General features: G+C 42.9%; 1 protein-coding gene across 1 annotated transcript; it reads right to left on the reverse strand.

The window, feature by feature from the left end:
- Nucleotides 1–5,475: 5,475 nt before the first annotated feature.
- PTGS2 (prostaglandin-endoperoxide synthase 2) lies at nt 5,476–15,608 on the reverse strand. Its single transcript, XM_077332671.1, has 10 exons — nt 15,335–15,608; nt 13,755–13,871; nt 13,498–13,641; nt 12,780–12,923; nt 11,725–11,906; nt 10,696–10,779; nt 9,797–10,043; nt 8,994–9,280; nt 8,396–8,543; nt 5,476–7,819 (listed from the first exon to the last, which is right to left on the reverse strand). Exons 1-10 carry the CDS (start codon nt 15,384–15,386, stop codon nt 7,416–7,418), a joined length of 1,809 nt encoding a protein of 602 aa, XP_077188786.1. The 5' UTR covers nt 15,387–15,608; the 3' UTR covers nt 5,476–7,415.
- Between the last annotated feature and the right edge of the window lie 79 nt (nt 15,609–15,687).

Consider the following 15,687-nt stretch of genomic DNA (forward strand, 5'->3'; position numbering starts at 1 on the left):
ATGGAGCCTCTGTTATATGCAACCCTCAGTGATCTGTACCTCATAGTAAGCACACCTCTGGACAGTGTAGAAACAAAAGTGAGAAAGACAACAGAGGAACAGGACCATGCCTGGTTCAATAATTTAATTATTATTGGATTTGTAGAACTATCCCTCTCAGCCCAGACATCTCAGGGTAGTGTACATCACTTTAAAATCAACATAATTCAAAACATCTGTTAACTCTCTAAAAATGACATCGACATCCCATGCTTTCAAGGCTTTGCTCTCTCCTGTTGGTTGCCAGATCTCAATGTTATAGGCAGGAACATTTTGAAGGGAAGAGTGGGGTTCTTACATGTTACAGGTGGCCTGACTTCAGCCAAATGCCTGATGGAAGACTCCATTTTACAGGCCCTGTGGAACTGAGTAAGCTCTGACAGGACCCGTGGCTCTTCCGGGAGCTCATTCTATCAGGTAGGGGCCAGGATTGAAAAGGCCCTGACCCTGGTTGAGGCCAGGTGCACCTCTCATGGGCCAGCCTGTTGGAACCAACAGAACGTAACTCTCTTCGGGGGATATACTAGGAGGGGCAGTCCTTCAGATACACTGGGCCCAGACCACAAATAGCCTTAACGGTAAAAACCAACACCTTGAACCTAATCTGATACTCTACTGGAAACCAATGCAGCTGCCTGAGCAATGGGTATATATGAGTTCTCCATGGTGTTCTAGTGAAGACTCTGGCAGCTGAGTTTTGCACCAGCTGTAGCTTCCAGAACAGGGACAAGGGAAGGCCCATGTAGAGCAAGTTACAGAAGTCCAGTCTGGAGATGACTGTCACGTGGATAGATCTGGCTAGGTTGTCTGGAGCCAGATATTACCTGATCTGAATAGGCATGATAAGGAGCTGCCTGGAAAAGCTGTCTTTCACTTTGACTCTCCAACATCACATCAGTAGGTCTTTTGCTATATTAGACTCTGTTGCTATTACCCATTTTCAGTAACTTAATACAGGATATTTCTCCTATTTTGTATTTATTTCCCTTTAATTAATAATTAACAAGGTTTGAAATGTCTCTCCAGCTTTACAATCTGCCTCCCCTTCTAATCCAGTCCCAGTTTTAGTTTGCTGGGCTCAAGATCCATCCTTCCATTGCTACTAGTATTTCTTCCCTATAACTGGAGACAGAACCGTTCCCCCAAATAGAATTGTTTTTGCTTGTCCTGCTCTGCTTGCCTTATGAGCTGTGGAGCACCTGTCTGGTATTTGATAGGTGTTCCTGCTCTTTCCACTTGGGATGATTTGCTGCCCAGCTACCTGGACCCTTGCCTTTGCACTGAACCTCTTTGGATTTCAGGATTAGTACCTATAAACATCTTCTGTGCTCTGCCCAAATTGAATTACTTGCTCTTTGGTATGCATTGGGTAGTATTTTGATTATGAATTGCCCTGTCCTGAGGTTTTATCGTTGCAATAAACCTCTTTATGATCTAATCTTATCTGGGTTTTAGAATTTCTTTTTAATTTGTAGTTCCAGAGGGGAACCATGCTGAACAGCAGGAGAACTAGTATTTTAGAAACCTACAAGATTTTCAGAGTATAAGCTTTCAACAGTCAAAGCTCCTTTCAACAGCTCTCTGGCACCAAGTATTTGAAAGCTTATGCATCCAAAATCTTGTTGGTCTGTCAGGTGCTACTGGATTCTAATCTAGCTGTTGTTAAAGTGTAGAGGCACTTCTCCATTTACTTACTGATCCTGTGTGCTAGTGTGCAGGTCATTTGCTAGAATAAAGGTGTTTGTTAGTTGTTGTTAAACCTAATCAAGGAAGGAAGCATGAAATGCACATCATTATTTTATTTATTGATAGTGTAATGTGTATACTGTCCAATATTACAAGTCAGCATAAGACTTTAAAAGTATAAAATTATAGCTAAAAGCAGCTATCCGTACTGATCATGGTTTGTCACTGGCACTGAAAACATTTGAGTCCAATGGCACCTTTAAGACCAACAAAGATTTATTCAAGGTGTGGAATGATGTTACAGAAAAGGAGGTAAAAGGAGTTGGAGGGAGGGGGAGGGTTATAATTGTTACTGTTATAGTTTCTGATTGACCCCTGCGGAAGAGCTCCGTCTCCCTGGGGAGCTCATTCCACCAGGCAGGAAGCCCTGGCTCTGGTTGAGGCCATGCACATTTCTTTAGGACCAGGGATCTTTAGCCAGTTAAGGTTGCTTGAGCAAAGTGCTCCCTGGGGAACACGTTCAGAAAGGCAGTCCCACACTGTGTGTGCTCCAATTGGAAAATAATTCCTATTGAAGCGCACTCTATGTTGATCTTTCCCTTGTGCAAGGAGGCGGTCTTCATTTTGTTCAGATGCCCACCATCTTGGTTCCAAGACCAACTTTCACGTATATTTTTCCATGCAACAAAGAACAAAAGTTTGTGGTGATCATAGAATAGGCAGAGAGCCAGCTGAGAAAGCAAGACCACACCTAATTCCATCATGCTAACTTGAGCTGACTAGGCACCCCAGGAAGTCTCTTGGGAAAACCCTACCTCACCCAGTGCCTGGCAGCCAGAGCATTGTTCAAGGACCCCAACAATTAATCAGTGCATCTTTGCCCACTAGCAGTATGACAAGCATTTCCATTACCTAAACCAGAAGTAGGCAACCTTTATGACCTATGTGCCCCAAATACCAATGTCTCTCCAGGAAGTTTTGTGCCAGCAAATAGAAGGGAGGGGAGAGATAAGGGCTGGACGTAACCAGATGCAATGGGAATAAGCTGAGTTCCAGAAGCATTGTCAACATCTCATTTACTCGCTTCATACCTATCTTGTGGCAGTGTTGGTCTGGAGGGGAGGTAATGATAATCATCACCTTCACCTACACTAATGCCTATGAGGCTTGCCTTTCTTGGGTATTGAGGTGGCCCAGCATACCAAACAAAATGCTGGGAAATACCAATCACCATTTTGGGGTCAGGAGATAAATTTCCTCCAGGGCAGACTGGCCCGGGATACTGGGGGTTTTTTTTGAGGGGGGGCATCATCTGGACATAGAATTGGGGTCACTGTGGGTGGACAGCTAGTTGTGAATTTCCTGCATTCTGCAGGGGGTTGATCACCCTGGAGGTCCCTGTGATTCTATTAAAATGATCTGACCAATTTCTGCCTACATGACTGCAACAAAGGTTCCATGTCCACATTTGGATCAGCTTTTATTTCATTTTCAGTCTTTGAGCTGGTTGTCCAATTTGTGCTGCTTGAAAGGTCTATCAAAGTGCACGCCTTGCTTCATCTGAATCTGTCCCCAACTCATTTCTCACCCATCTAGATCTTTTTCCTCTTTTACCTTGTTTGGAAATGTTCCCGTTCCCATTTCTCTTTCTCCCATTCAGGATACATACCTGGTCTCCACCTCTGCCTTTCCCTAGTGGAGTCCCTGTTGCTTGGGGATGGAATCCTAGGTTACGTTTTCCCTTTTTATGGAAATCTGTATGATCTAAAGGGACTTGCAAGAGGACATTCTTTGGTGCTACTGCCAAGTTGTAGAACAAGCTGAGATTAATATCTCCTCCGAATAATCTGAAGATATTGTTTAGAAAACCTTGGAACTGTTGGGTGTTTTATTATTTATGTAGCTGCTTGGTTGTAGTTTTACGGTGTTTTTCAAAGCTTTGTTGTTACAGATTGTTTTTCTTTCGTATTGTGTAGTGTTTTATGTGCTTCAAGAAGGCAGAAAAGTGGTGTTCTGATAATGATATAAACAAGTTCTCTCTTCTATTCTCTAGTGCGGGGGTCGTCAACCCCTGGTATGCAGCCCGGTACCGGGCTGCGAACGCTTTGGTAGCGGGCCACCGTCCACGCCTGCCTCTCTCCACCCCACAGCGAGCTCACCAGGCCGCGAGAGAAGCGAGCTCACCAGGCCGCGAGAGAAGCGGCCGCCAAAGCAGCAGCTCCGCGCATGCACGTTTTCACCACCAGGGGGCGCTAACACTCATGTGCGGCCCCAGGGCCGCTGGCTCTTCCTCACCCCCAGAGGCAGTCCTCACCCTTTAAAAGGTTGGGGACCGCTGCTCTAGCGCATGCTGGATGTTAATGTTAAAAAGATCCAAGTCATAGAATATGTTTCTTTTCAAATAATTTATTTTTAAACAGTCACTATGTATGTACATTATGATGTAAAAAAGCTGACAATATCAGTCATTACAATATATTAATAAATAATATACAATTGAGAGAAAATCAGATAAACTTAACAAAACTCACATTCTCTCACACATCTGCAGCAACCATGGCCAGCCAGTTAATGCAACAAATAAAATATTCCATGTTGTTGTTTTAAACATAACATTGAGACCGTTCTGGTCAGATATAAGGAACACAGTACACAGAAGATGTGAGTCACTAGACTGGCATAGTACAGTGTACTATTATTGCTAACAACATGACATTTAAATAGTATACAACTAAATATTATACAAAAGCGTTTTTCTTTAAAAAGGACACGTTAGAAATTAGCTATAAACACATTCTTAAAAGGAAAGGCTGGCTAAAAGAGAAACCCTGGAGAAAAATGGTATATTTAAACACTTTTAAAACACAGAAGCAATAAATCCTGTCTAAAGAAAAAGGAATTTGAGGAGAAGAAATCATACAGAACGAGGTTTGCTAAACTGGAATAGATGAATAGAAATGGATTCTGAGTGTTGTAAAGCTCAAATCAAGATTGTAAAGCTCCATTCTTTATGGAAAAGCTTTAAAAAAAATCAGGTAGTTATCAACTTGATATCTGTGCTAATGAGAAATAACATGCAGTTTTGAAGTGAAACTTACAGTATGCATTTGTTCTTTTAGACCACCAATACCTGGTATTCTCACTTTGAAAATTCCAGGCATGGGTAATCTGGAAGACTGAATTCTGTCCCGAAATCATTAATTTACAGTGTGTGACATCAAAAGATAGTGCAAAACATATAATATACTTGAAGAATGCCCTTACAAGAAGCACATAGATGTGTGACCCTTTAGATTTTCAAGATACCTATTTACAACTCTGAACCCTTGTGACAGAAAAAGTAAACTCACAGCAATAGAACAACCTTTTCACATTCAAAATTGTCAGAAGCTAAAAGAGGAGGCATAGAATCTACTAAAGCTAGGATTTTCAAGGGCATGGAAAATGAATTTCTTTTCTGGAAACACAAAAACAAAACTTCAAGTTCATGTCAAAAAATGAGATTCCTGCAGTGTAGTAACAACTCCATTCCTTGATTCCAGGCCAATGATTTAGCCTGCCGTAGTCTACTCCTGGACTAAGTGTGGATACGAACAGGGAGAAAGGAAGTAGTATTCACTGTAGCTCCAGTCAGAGAAAGAACCAGACTCATTAAACTGTGCTCCTGTCTGAAACCATGCTGCCTCCTTATTCCGATACCAAGAATTAAGAACGGAACAATTCCGTAACAGGAGGGGATTATAAATTTGAGGGGAAATCAAATCATCTTCCATTTCTGTGATTTTTTTTATTGGGGCCTGCCACATTCATAGCTTTTGGGGATCAAATGCATGTCTCCAGAGAGTTAATTGGCCATAAAGCAAAGGGAAGTTCTCTTTGCACAACTCCCCAGAAATGGGGCTCATTTTGCAAGGCCCCAGCAACAAAAACATGGGGCTTGCTCAAGAGATTGTGTTTTGATCCCTATCTCCTTTATCAATTCTCTCTCCCCAAGTCAAAGAATCTTTGCAACAAGATATGAGCATCAATTTACTTGAAAAAAAAACTAACAGAACTCGAAGTATTGTATTTGGTCCAATACATTTTGGTCTTCATGCGTTTTATGAGAAGCGTTGCACCTACAATGCAGGAAGACTTGAAAAAAGGACCCTGGCTTACATTCCCACTACAATATCAATAAAATGTAGTGTTTCTCAAAATTGAAATGATATTTCTGTGCATAAAGTGCTGCAATCAAGAGATTCTGGCATCTACTGTACTACCCGAGACTGTCAATCACAAGGAATTCAGCAACCGCTTCTGGCCTCGGTTGCATAATAGCAGCTAGAACTTGCGCATCTCGTCATATGGGTTCCCACCTGGCATGTTTTGCACAAAGTGCAAGAGGAAGAAGTGAGCTCACTTGCCTTTCCTGTGCTGCAGTCAGCAAAAACTTGAGCTCGGGGGCAGACCGACAACCTCAAGCTTAAGAAGTGCTGTTTCCAGCCTGCTCCACCAAGGGGGAAACTGTGCTTGGCCTGTGGGGTAGGCAGGCAGGCAGCCTCTCAATTCCTCCTGGGGCTAAGCCCTTTCCCCCTCCCAATCCGCCCTGCTTAAGTTATCCAGTAACTGGCAAAGTGACTAAAAATGGACTGTGGCACTTGTGTTGCCAATTACATGGTTACTATAGTGTTATTCTGCAACCGTCTTCTGCCGTCTCCATGCTTGGGCAAGTCCAATGATGATGTATTTTAGGTGTCCCACTGAACGAGGCAAATGGACTGCCTACAGCAGGTGGGGCAGAAGGTTGCAATCATGAAATGTTCAAGATAGTTAAAAAGTAGTTAGGAGCTCTCTCATTCCGAAACCTGGCATGAAGCACTAAAATGGAGAAAAAGAGTAACCTTGTGATTGTCTGTGATCCAGCTGAGCTTTGCAAGCCAACTTTCCAGAATTAAAAAGTAAAGTGTTCATAGAAAAGCCCTCAGATTGGTGAAGGCACTTCAACAGGTTTTGCACTGGAGATTTGTTCAGTGGGTTGGATATCCAAAGGATGACATTAAAAAACAACAGCAAAACAGGGAAATGGAAACTGCGTTAAGTCCGAACACAAGGTTTTCCCTTTTACAAAACGTTATGCTGTGCCACCTGAAATACTTCCCGACATTGCACCAATCAACATAAAACAAGTCACAAGCCTTCCAAAGTTAAGCACTTCTACTTCCAACTGAGTCCAAAGGAATAAGTAACTTAGTTCCTTTTAAGTGTGCAGCTTGGGCTGAATTATGCCCATTCTAACTTTATTAATTCGGTACAGGGTACTTCTGCAAAGACTGAACAAGACACGTTCACAAGTACTGATGCCTTGTCAGGGACTGGGTTGAGAGATGCCCAACTTGTGTCCATGTGGCTGAGTTTCTCGTCAAGTTTAAGAAAAAAAAATTGTACTGTTTTACCATCAAGTTTTTCAAGTAGCAGTTCTGATGCCTTGATCCATTTTGGAATACATCTTTCTGGTACAGAAGGTATTGTTTAAGACACAAGGGATCCTGTCTTGCAAATGCTAAAGCAAAACTCCCTTTAAGTCTGACATTCTGGCTTAGACCTCAAGGCATAATATATATACATATATATCTCCATGGCATTTTAAAATATAAATAGAATAATTTAGATAGTTATATAAATAAATAAATAAAACTACCCAATGTTCTCTATAGCTCGGCATACTGTTCTTTCAATAATACAGCAGGGTTGATATCTTCTATTCCAGCACTGGCGGTGCTGAAGTTAGTTGTTGCAGCTGTTTCTGAGTTTATGACATGAAAGGCAGTGAAAGGGCAGCCCTTCACATTGTTGCAGATGAGATTTTGAAGGGAGGCTGTGTTAACTATGTCAAAGCCGACTTTGCCCCCAAAAGTACTTGGCTTCCAGTATTCGGGCGAGCAGATAGCATTGCCCATGAGGCCTTTCAAGGAAAATGGTGCCCCAAGTTCTATCATGGTCTCACCAAAGATGGCGCCTGGGCGTGGCTTTTCAACAAGAAGTGCTGGATAGAGCTCCATCGCATCAATATCTCCGTAAAGCTCTTCAAGTTCCGCGGCCATTTCTTTTTCTCCTGCAGGAAATAATAGGGGAGCGGTAAGAACCTGGAACTTCCCAATTTAGCACACACTTAAAAACACCATTATGATCAAGAGCTGCCTTACGCAGATGTATAGGAGAGGAATACCTAGGCCAGGGGTGGCCAAACTGTGATTCTACCAATTGTCCATGGACTACAAATCCCATGATCCCCTGCTTGGCCACCCCTGGCCTAATCCACTGTCATGTATTATGAATGGCAGTGGTTCCTCAGAACTTCCCCTAGGTCTGCTAACATAAATTCCCTACCATACAAGGGAATTTATGCCATGAGTTTTATTAAAGCTTCTTGGTCATGGCTTCTTATTGAGAACTACTATGATATAGTGGCCAAGATTGTCAGGCTAGAATCTGGAAGGTCCAGATTCAAATTCCCAATCTGCCATGGAGGTTTGGTAGGTGACCTTTGGCCAGCCACACTCAGCCTCACCTATGTCACATGGTTCTAGTGCGGATAAAATGGAAGAGAACAGGATAACGTAAGCCGCTTGGGAGCAAGGCACTTTATAAAAAGTCAGGGGTAAATTAAAATAAAAATTAAGAGTCTTACCTGTCAGTTCTTCGAAAGACTTAAAAGGTTTCAACAGGAAGTGCTTCCGGTACGCATTCAGGGACTGGTATCTCATCTCCCTGCTTTGATCAATGGAGGCTTTAGCTACTTTCTGCACAGCAGCGGGAACATTCCTACCCCCAGCGACCTGTTTAGAGAAGAGAAACAAAATGGAGTAGCATGAGGAACAAAATGGAATGCATATCTGCATGTGTTAACACACCTCATTTAATGTAACTCTTACTGCATTGGCCCCAAAGATACCAAACAAAGACTAATATTTGTGTCTAGACATGGCCCATTAACTATGGAACACAAAACACTTAACTATGGTTTCACAGGACACAAACCAGATATCCTGCCTTAATCCTGTTTTACTTCTGGTGCTGCTCTCACCAGAATTCAGACTGGAGTACCAGCCAGGCCCTCTGAGGGGAAGGCAAGAATAAGAGAAAAAGCAACCATGCATGCATCTGCTGAGAAAAACCAGGATTTGAGTGATAGCCTAGCAAAAAACCAACCATGCCCAGTCACTTGAACATGGACAACCCAACAGCCAGCTCAAGCACGTCAAAGTGCTGAGAAAGAGAATGCTTACCCTTCCAGCCCTTTGCTTGGAGAAAGAAGTCACCATTTGGGAAAGGCCGTGCTCCAACATGATGGAGTTGTTGTAGATAAACTGCTGGTAGGTGTATTCTTGGTCCTGAATTTGAAAGGTGTCAGGCAGAAGAGGGTGCCAGTGGTACAGGGTGTTGAATTCAGCAGCTATTCTGTTTTGATACTGGAATCGCTGGTTGAAGAGCAGCTCTGGGTCAAACTTCAGTTTGAAGTGGTAGCCACTTAAGTGCTGAACATAGTCTTCAATCACAATCTTGATTGTCTCTCCTGTTTTTGTTTTAGAAAAAGATTTCAGGTTTTGCTCTCCAAATGATGATACCAAATGCTGAACTTTGCTATTTTTCAAATCAAATAAGCACACTAGAGGCGGGCTAAACCCATCAAGGCACCTTATGAATATCGTCCATGCTGGATCATGCCCAAAAGCTTATAAATAGCCAGTTGCCTCTGGCATTGGGATATACCCGTATTTGCCGGCGTATAAAACGACTGGGCATATAAGACGACCTCCCAACATTTCCACTTAAAATACAGTACTATGGGCCACTATGGGCAGCTATGTCTATCCTAACTGAAGTGCACCCGGCGTATAAGACGACCCCCCCACTTGGAGGCATGTTTTTCAGGGGGAAAAAGTAGTCTTATACGCCAGCAAATACTGTACTTCTTCATCACCTGGAGGTTTCTACTTAATCTGTGTGGCTAGCAGCCATTAACAGACTGTTTTCCCTCCAGCAGCAGTTTCTATACATAAATTGTGCTTTAAATTGTGCTCAAAATTACCTATCAGGATCAGCCTGGCAGTCTGGAACAGTTGTTCATCATCCCATTCTGGGTGCTCGTTTTTAAGTACATCACAGACCCGGTTGTGTTCCCGGAGCCATACGGTAGCATACATCATCAATCCTGGAACCAGACCAAAGACCTCCTGTCCGACAGAAAATTGCAGGTGCTCAGGGACGTGGGGTGGATATATCATTTCTGCCTGGGTTTCTTTCACAGTAGGTGGGTACATCTCTCCACCAATCATCTGTAGTTTTAAAAGAAAAAGTCAGTCATTGGCTGCACACACACAAAAATTTCTATCATGCTGAATCCCAATTCTAGTTTAAGCATGCTTAAATGTATGTTAGACTTTTGATCTAAATGTGCACCTCTCTACTGCTATTTAATCACTGCTACTGCTACACCTAATTGCAAGCCAACTGTCTTCTTTGTGTTAGAGATGAACGGTGCAAAACTAGGCTATTCAGAGACCATGTAGGCAGAGCCAAGCTAAGTAAGCTATACCTTAGGGCTACAGATTTTGAGAAGCCTCTAAATACTAGAGATTGCTAAATCACCATTTCTGTTATAATGCTGTTACTCAGGGCCTCTGCATATCTTAGTTACTACTCTATCTACTTGGGAAACCTCTGAAGGATCCAGAAAGGGGGCAGCTTAATGAAGCCTGAGCAAGCTCAAGGAATGTTGCAATACTGAGAAGTGTATAGAGTTAAACAGAAAAAGAATGGCAAGGAAAGAGAAATTAAACTGCCAGAAACCCCATGAGTTTAAAGAAATCTGAAGGCAGAAAGTGAGACCTTGCCCAGAGAATAGCCTGGCATACTCATGGTTGTATCATGTGTTAGCATAATGGCCCTTCCCTCTCAACATACTGCAGGCTTTTCTCACAAACCAACCTGATATTTCAGCTTTCCATCCTTGAGTAGTCTCAGTTTCAGCTGTCTGTCCAAAGTCTCTCCATAGATGTGACTCAGGTCAACCTGTTCCGATAGTAATAGAATGATAAGAGTTGAATTACTACTTGATGGATTTTACAAGAGCATTAGATTTAGATCAAACCTTTGAGGATCTCTTACTATACCAATATACTAGATGTTGCCCAAATAAAATGGAGTGTATTATAATATTATAATACTGACTCCCCTTAATTCAGCCTTCATAGCACATTTAATATTGGAGTGGGGAGTAACCATGGAAAACAGGGAAAAGACACCCTACTCACTGAAATCAATGGGACCAACATACCCCTATCTCCCAAATAAAACATTTGTTTTCATGGACTTCATAATTAGTAGGACTAACTTCAGCCTGAGCATTCCTGAGTATCCAATCTCTACTAAGATCTCAGCTGCATCGTATCAGATTATCAACTCTCTCTATATATACATATTCTTTTAAAAATGCTACTATATACTCTTTGTCCTTGCAAAATGAAGAAGGCTCTTTCTCAGACACAAATCCAACTATCTTGCAGTTTTGAAATCAAAACTCCTTTATCTACCAGAGATTTGTGAGAGAAAGCCAAACCACTGGTGACGTTCAAAAGCCCATGTTAAGAGCCAGTAGGACACTGGATTGAAATCTCCCTCACCCACCCACAGCAATGTCTCAAGCCTGCACTGAAACAGAAAAAGCCTCATTTCTTTTAGAAGAGAAAGATACCATAGGAGATAATTCTGGGCTTATTTCTTTGAAATGAGTAGAAAAAAACCCCTGAAATCACTGCATTTACATATCTAAGGATTAAACTGTACCCCATTTCCTATCCAGACTGAACAAGGAGTCAAAGGGTTACAGTCCAAAATGCCATGGTTTCTGACAGACTTGTTGTGCAGTGTGCCTTTCCCAATATTTATTTATTACTCCTCTCACCACAAAAGGCTGATATAGTTTGTTCAGTTCTAGTCACAGTTCTTCAGTCTTACCCCATGGCCAAGTGCTTTTGTGAAGGCCGGCCCTTTGTGGTGATCCGTCTTGAAATACTGGTGGGTGAAATGTTGGGCAAAGAACGTGAACATAATATTTGTGCCTTGAGGGTCAGGGATAAATTTTCTCCTCAGCAGAAACTTATCAACAATGATTTGTGAATCTGGAAGTTCCTTCTTTCCTGGAATTTAAAGGAAGATTTTTTTTTATTATTTTCTTCGACAAAAAAAGCACAACAAACCTTTTTAATTGGACCGACATATACCGCAATCAGTACTCAGTATTAAGAAGAAGAAGAGTTGGTTCTTATATGCCACTTTTCTCTGCCCAAAGGGGTCTCAAAGCGGCTTACAGCCGCCTTCTCTTTCCTCTCCCCACAACAGACACCCTGTAAGGTAGGTGAGGCTGAGAGAGCCCTGATATCACTGCTCGGTCAGAACAGCTTTATCAGTGCTGTGGTGATCCCAAGGTCACCCAGCTGGCTGCATGTGGGGGAGCGCGGAATCAAACCTGCCTCGCCAGATTAGAAGTCCGCACTCCTAACCACTAGCAAGCAACTTTCTGTTTCAGAAACAAACCCCTTAACAGATGAAGCTGCTTTATATGAAGTTAGAACCAGTCTATCAAGGTAAGTATTGTCCATTTTGACTGGCAAGAGCTCTCTAATGTCTCAGGTAGAGGTCTTTCATGTCACCTGTCAGAACCCTTTTTTAAATAGCAGATGCCAAGGACTGAGCCTGCAGCTTTTTTGCAGGCAAAGCAGATGTTCTGCCATTGGGCTACCATTAACCTGTAGAGGAATTTGGATGTTAAAACTACTTTATTATTTCGCAATCACCATACACTTTTGATAATTGCGAAGACATTTACACTGTAATACTAAGGCTAGGAGGACCTCCATTTTCAAGGGAAATTTTGCAATGTTATTGCCAGCTAGTTATACCTCAAACCAACCTGACTTTTCAGCACTGTAAATACTACTGAACTTGTTGAATGAAAATATATTCTTTCTTCCTACCAACATGGACACACAATGACAAACTTTACTCCTTACCTTTTACACCCATTGGTGTTGGGCAGTCAAGGCCTACTGGAGGGAGAGTTCTAGTATAGTAGGAAAGATTCGAAAACGCTTCCCAGCTTTTGTAAGCATAATGGCTATTATATGTTGGCGGGCTATCAATTAAATGGGACCTTGCTAAAAAGAAAAGGAGAAAAGAAAAGAAAGGGTTTTAAAATTCATGCTAACATTATCATTTAAGGAAGCTCCATAGTGAACAATCTTTTATAGTAATACTTGATACACAGGTTGATTTCAAGAGGATGACTTGTAGGTGGCTTGCATTTGTATATTATATACTGTCATCCTAAGGACACTTTCCTGGTAATATTAAGCCCCATCAAATAAAAATTGGACTTGCCCATAAAGAAATCTAATGCTAGACTCTGTTAAAACATTGTGAATATCAGTGAGACTCTAGCTAGGACAAAATCTCAATTTGTTGGTGTTTCTGTTAGGACTCCCCCCCCCCCCCCAACACAGATTCTGGTTGGTGGCCATGTTGGCCTGAAGCAGCAGAACAAAGTTTGAGTCCAAATAAACCTTTGTTGGTCTTAAAGGTGCCACTGAACTCAAACTTTGTTCTATCCCTAAACACAGAGCCAGCTTACTACGGTATTTACATGTATTAACCTTCCAGTGCCCTATAAACTGGAAGTGTCATGGATATCTGCCTCCAAACCAAATAGCAAAATTAATAATGGAGACTTACACATCAACACATATCTCATGATGGCATCGCGAAGAAAGGGGATGCTGTTGATTAAGTCCCAGACTCCTCTGAAGTGGGTGAGGATGTAATGGACAGTTGTCGGAGTAGGTTTCAGCGTCACTCTCAGCCAAGTCCAAAATTCCGCTGAATGGAATTAAAGCACAATGAAGGTTTATATGGCATAGATCGAAAAATAGGGGGGGGGGAGAGTTTATTAATATGCTCTTGTGTTTCTAGGGATTTCAGACAGAACGTACGTTTAGTACAATTTTCCCCGTAGTATCCTGTGCGTGTGCAGTCACATTCATATCGGTCAAATCCTGTCGTCATGCACACCCCTCTGTTCTGGCATGGATTTGAACAGCAAGGATTTGCTGAAAAGGAAATGGAGAGACGGAGTTGTAAAACGCAACGTCTGGAGATGCACTGGGGCATTCAGCTGACTGGTGTAAGAAACTTCCCACAGAGTAATGGCTATTTGATACAGACAGCCTGTGCAGTACAGCGGCTAGAGACATCCAGGTTCACATCCCCACTTGCAATTTACTGAGTAACCACAGGGCAGTTTCTCTCTCTCTCCTTAATCTGCTTCATTGGGTTGATGATATGCTAAAGAGACAGATTGCAAATGCCACCCTGTACACCTTGGGGGAAGGGCAGGGTCAAAAAAGGCAGCGAGATAGATATAATTGGGTTGCATTCACTCTCCTTCCGGCTGTTCGATCCCCATTTATTTGGAACTAACCCCCACTGATTTAAGTGAAACTTTCTGTTCTTTGGGGCATGCTGACCTTTTGGGGAGTACATTTGAGATTCAGCATACGGGTTCGAATTTTACCACATGCAAGAATGAATGTCATGTGCATCTCTTGAAATGCAATGTTGCTTCCAAGCATTTTTGTTATCAGTTATGCACCTGTATGCAGAACAGGTAAAACCTCACCCCAAAAAACAAAACGTCAACAACATTTAATCTTGACCTCATAGCTGCCTTTGCCTTGATGTTTTTCATCGAATTCAGCATCTACCTCTCATTTCTCAAAGCCTCCAAGTACAATATTTTTTTTAATGAACCCAAATGCTACAGTTAATAGACAAGGTATTTAATAGAAAAGGAAGTCCAACAGACAGCAGAAATCTACCACCACTGAGGAGAGTGATAACATCATACAACTTTCTTCATTTAAAACAGTTCCTGTGCATCAACAGCATCTACATATGCACAAACCTTATCTAGCAGTGTCATCACAAGAAGAGTTACACCCCAAGTAGGCTTAGAAATGTGTAACTTTGGACCACATGGCAGGTGTGGTACCTGATCCGTACTGATAATACACTTTCTTTGCGTGACAAGATCTCTCCTGGTCATTGGATCTAAGCAGCGATCTAGACCCTTGTCCTTCGAATTCTCTTCTCAACACCTCATTAAACACCTGAGGTTCAGTCTGGCAGGCAGTCCCCCTACCCCTGCCTTGCTTCATTACCCACCCAGTCAGATGCCCCCTTGGGGAGGGGCACAGCCCTGTTATCCCAAAGGGGGGGGGAGCCAAGGGTCCTGATCAGTTTAAAAGAGCTAATACCCCCACACACCATTTGACATTTCATTCCAGATATATTTCTCAACTTAGCGCTTCAACTCTCTTATTACAACAGAGAACAACTTTTTTTTTTAAGGGTCAGGGAGAGGAATTCAAGGACCATTGGAGAAGAGGGGGCCACCAAACATGCTAGGATCAGAGAAAATGCCCCAGGGGAAGTCACGATTGCAGATATCCAGAACTATGGAAGAAAGCAAGCAGCATGAAGCGGGAGAGGGGGCGACAGCTGTGCCACTCACCTGCTTGACTGGCAGCCAGGAGAGACAAGAGGACAAGGCAGGACACCTTCATCTTCCCAGAGAGGGGAAAGCCGCAGGATCCACCGGGCTGGGGGCGTCTATCGTCTGTTTCTGCAAGATGAGCTCAAGCCCTCCGCCCGCTCGACAGGCGCTCCAGCTGCAGGCCGCTCCGCCTTCTTTCTTTCTTTGAGTCGCGCGCTCTGCGTTCCCCACCTGCTCTGGAGCGAGACCCGGGCGAGCGCGGCGTTTTATGGGCCGCTCGGCGTGACTCACCTTCTCCCGGCCCCCGCGGAAGTGCTCGGCTCCGCCTTCCACAAACCCCAGACGCAAATCAGGAGGCGACCCGGCAGGGC

This window comes from Paroedura picta, chromosome 4, assembly GCF_049243985.1.
Source record: "Paroedura picta isolate Pp20150507F chromosome 4, Ppicta_v3.0, whole genome shotgun sequence".
NCBI classification, from domain to species: domain Eukaryota; kingdom Metazoa; phylum Chordata; class Lepidosauria; order Squamata; family Gekkonidae; genus Paroedura; species Paroedura picta.

Bases quoted from the DNA above. Each gene is read 5' to 3' on its own strand.
- PTGS2 (XM_077332671.1), bottom strand. From the start codon at position 15,386: ATGAAGGTGTCCTGCCTTGTCCTCTTGTCTCTCCTGGCTGCCAGTCAA. The intron at 10,044-10,695 runs GTTGGTTTGTGA...TTAAAACTACAG, and splicing joins ATGGAAAGCTGAAATATCAG to ATGATTGGTGGAGAGATGTA. The intron at 8,544-8,993 runs GTAAGCATTCTC...TTCTCTAAACAG, and splicing joins CCAAGCAAAGGGCTGGAAGG to GTCGCTGGGGGTAGGAATGT.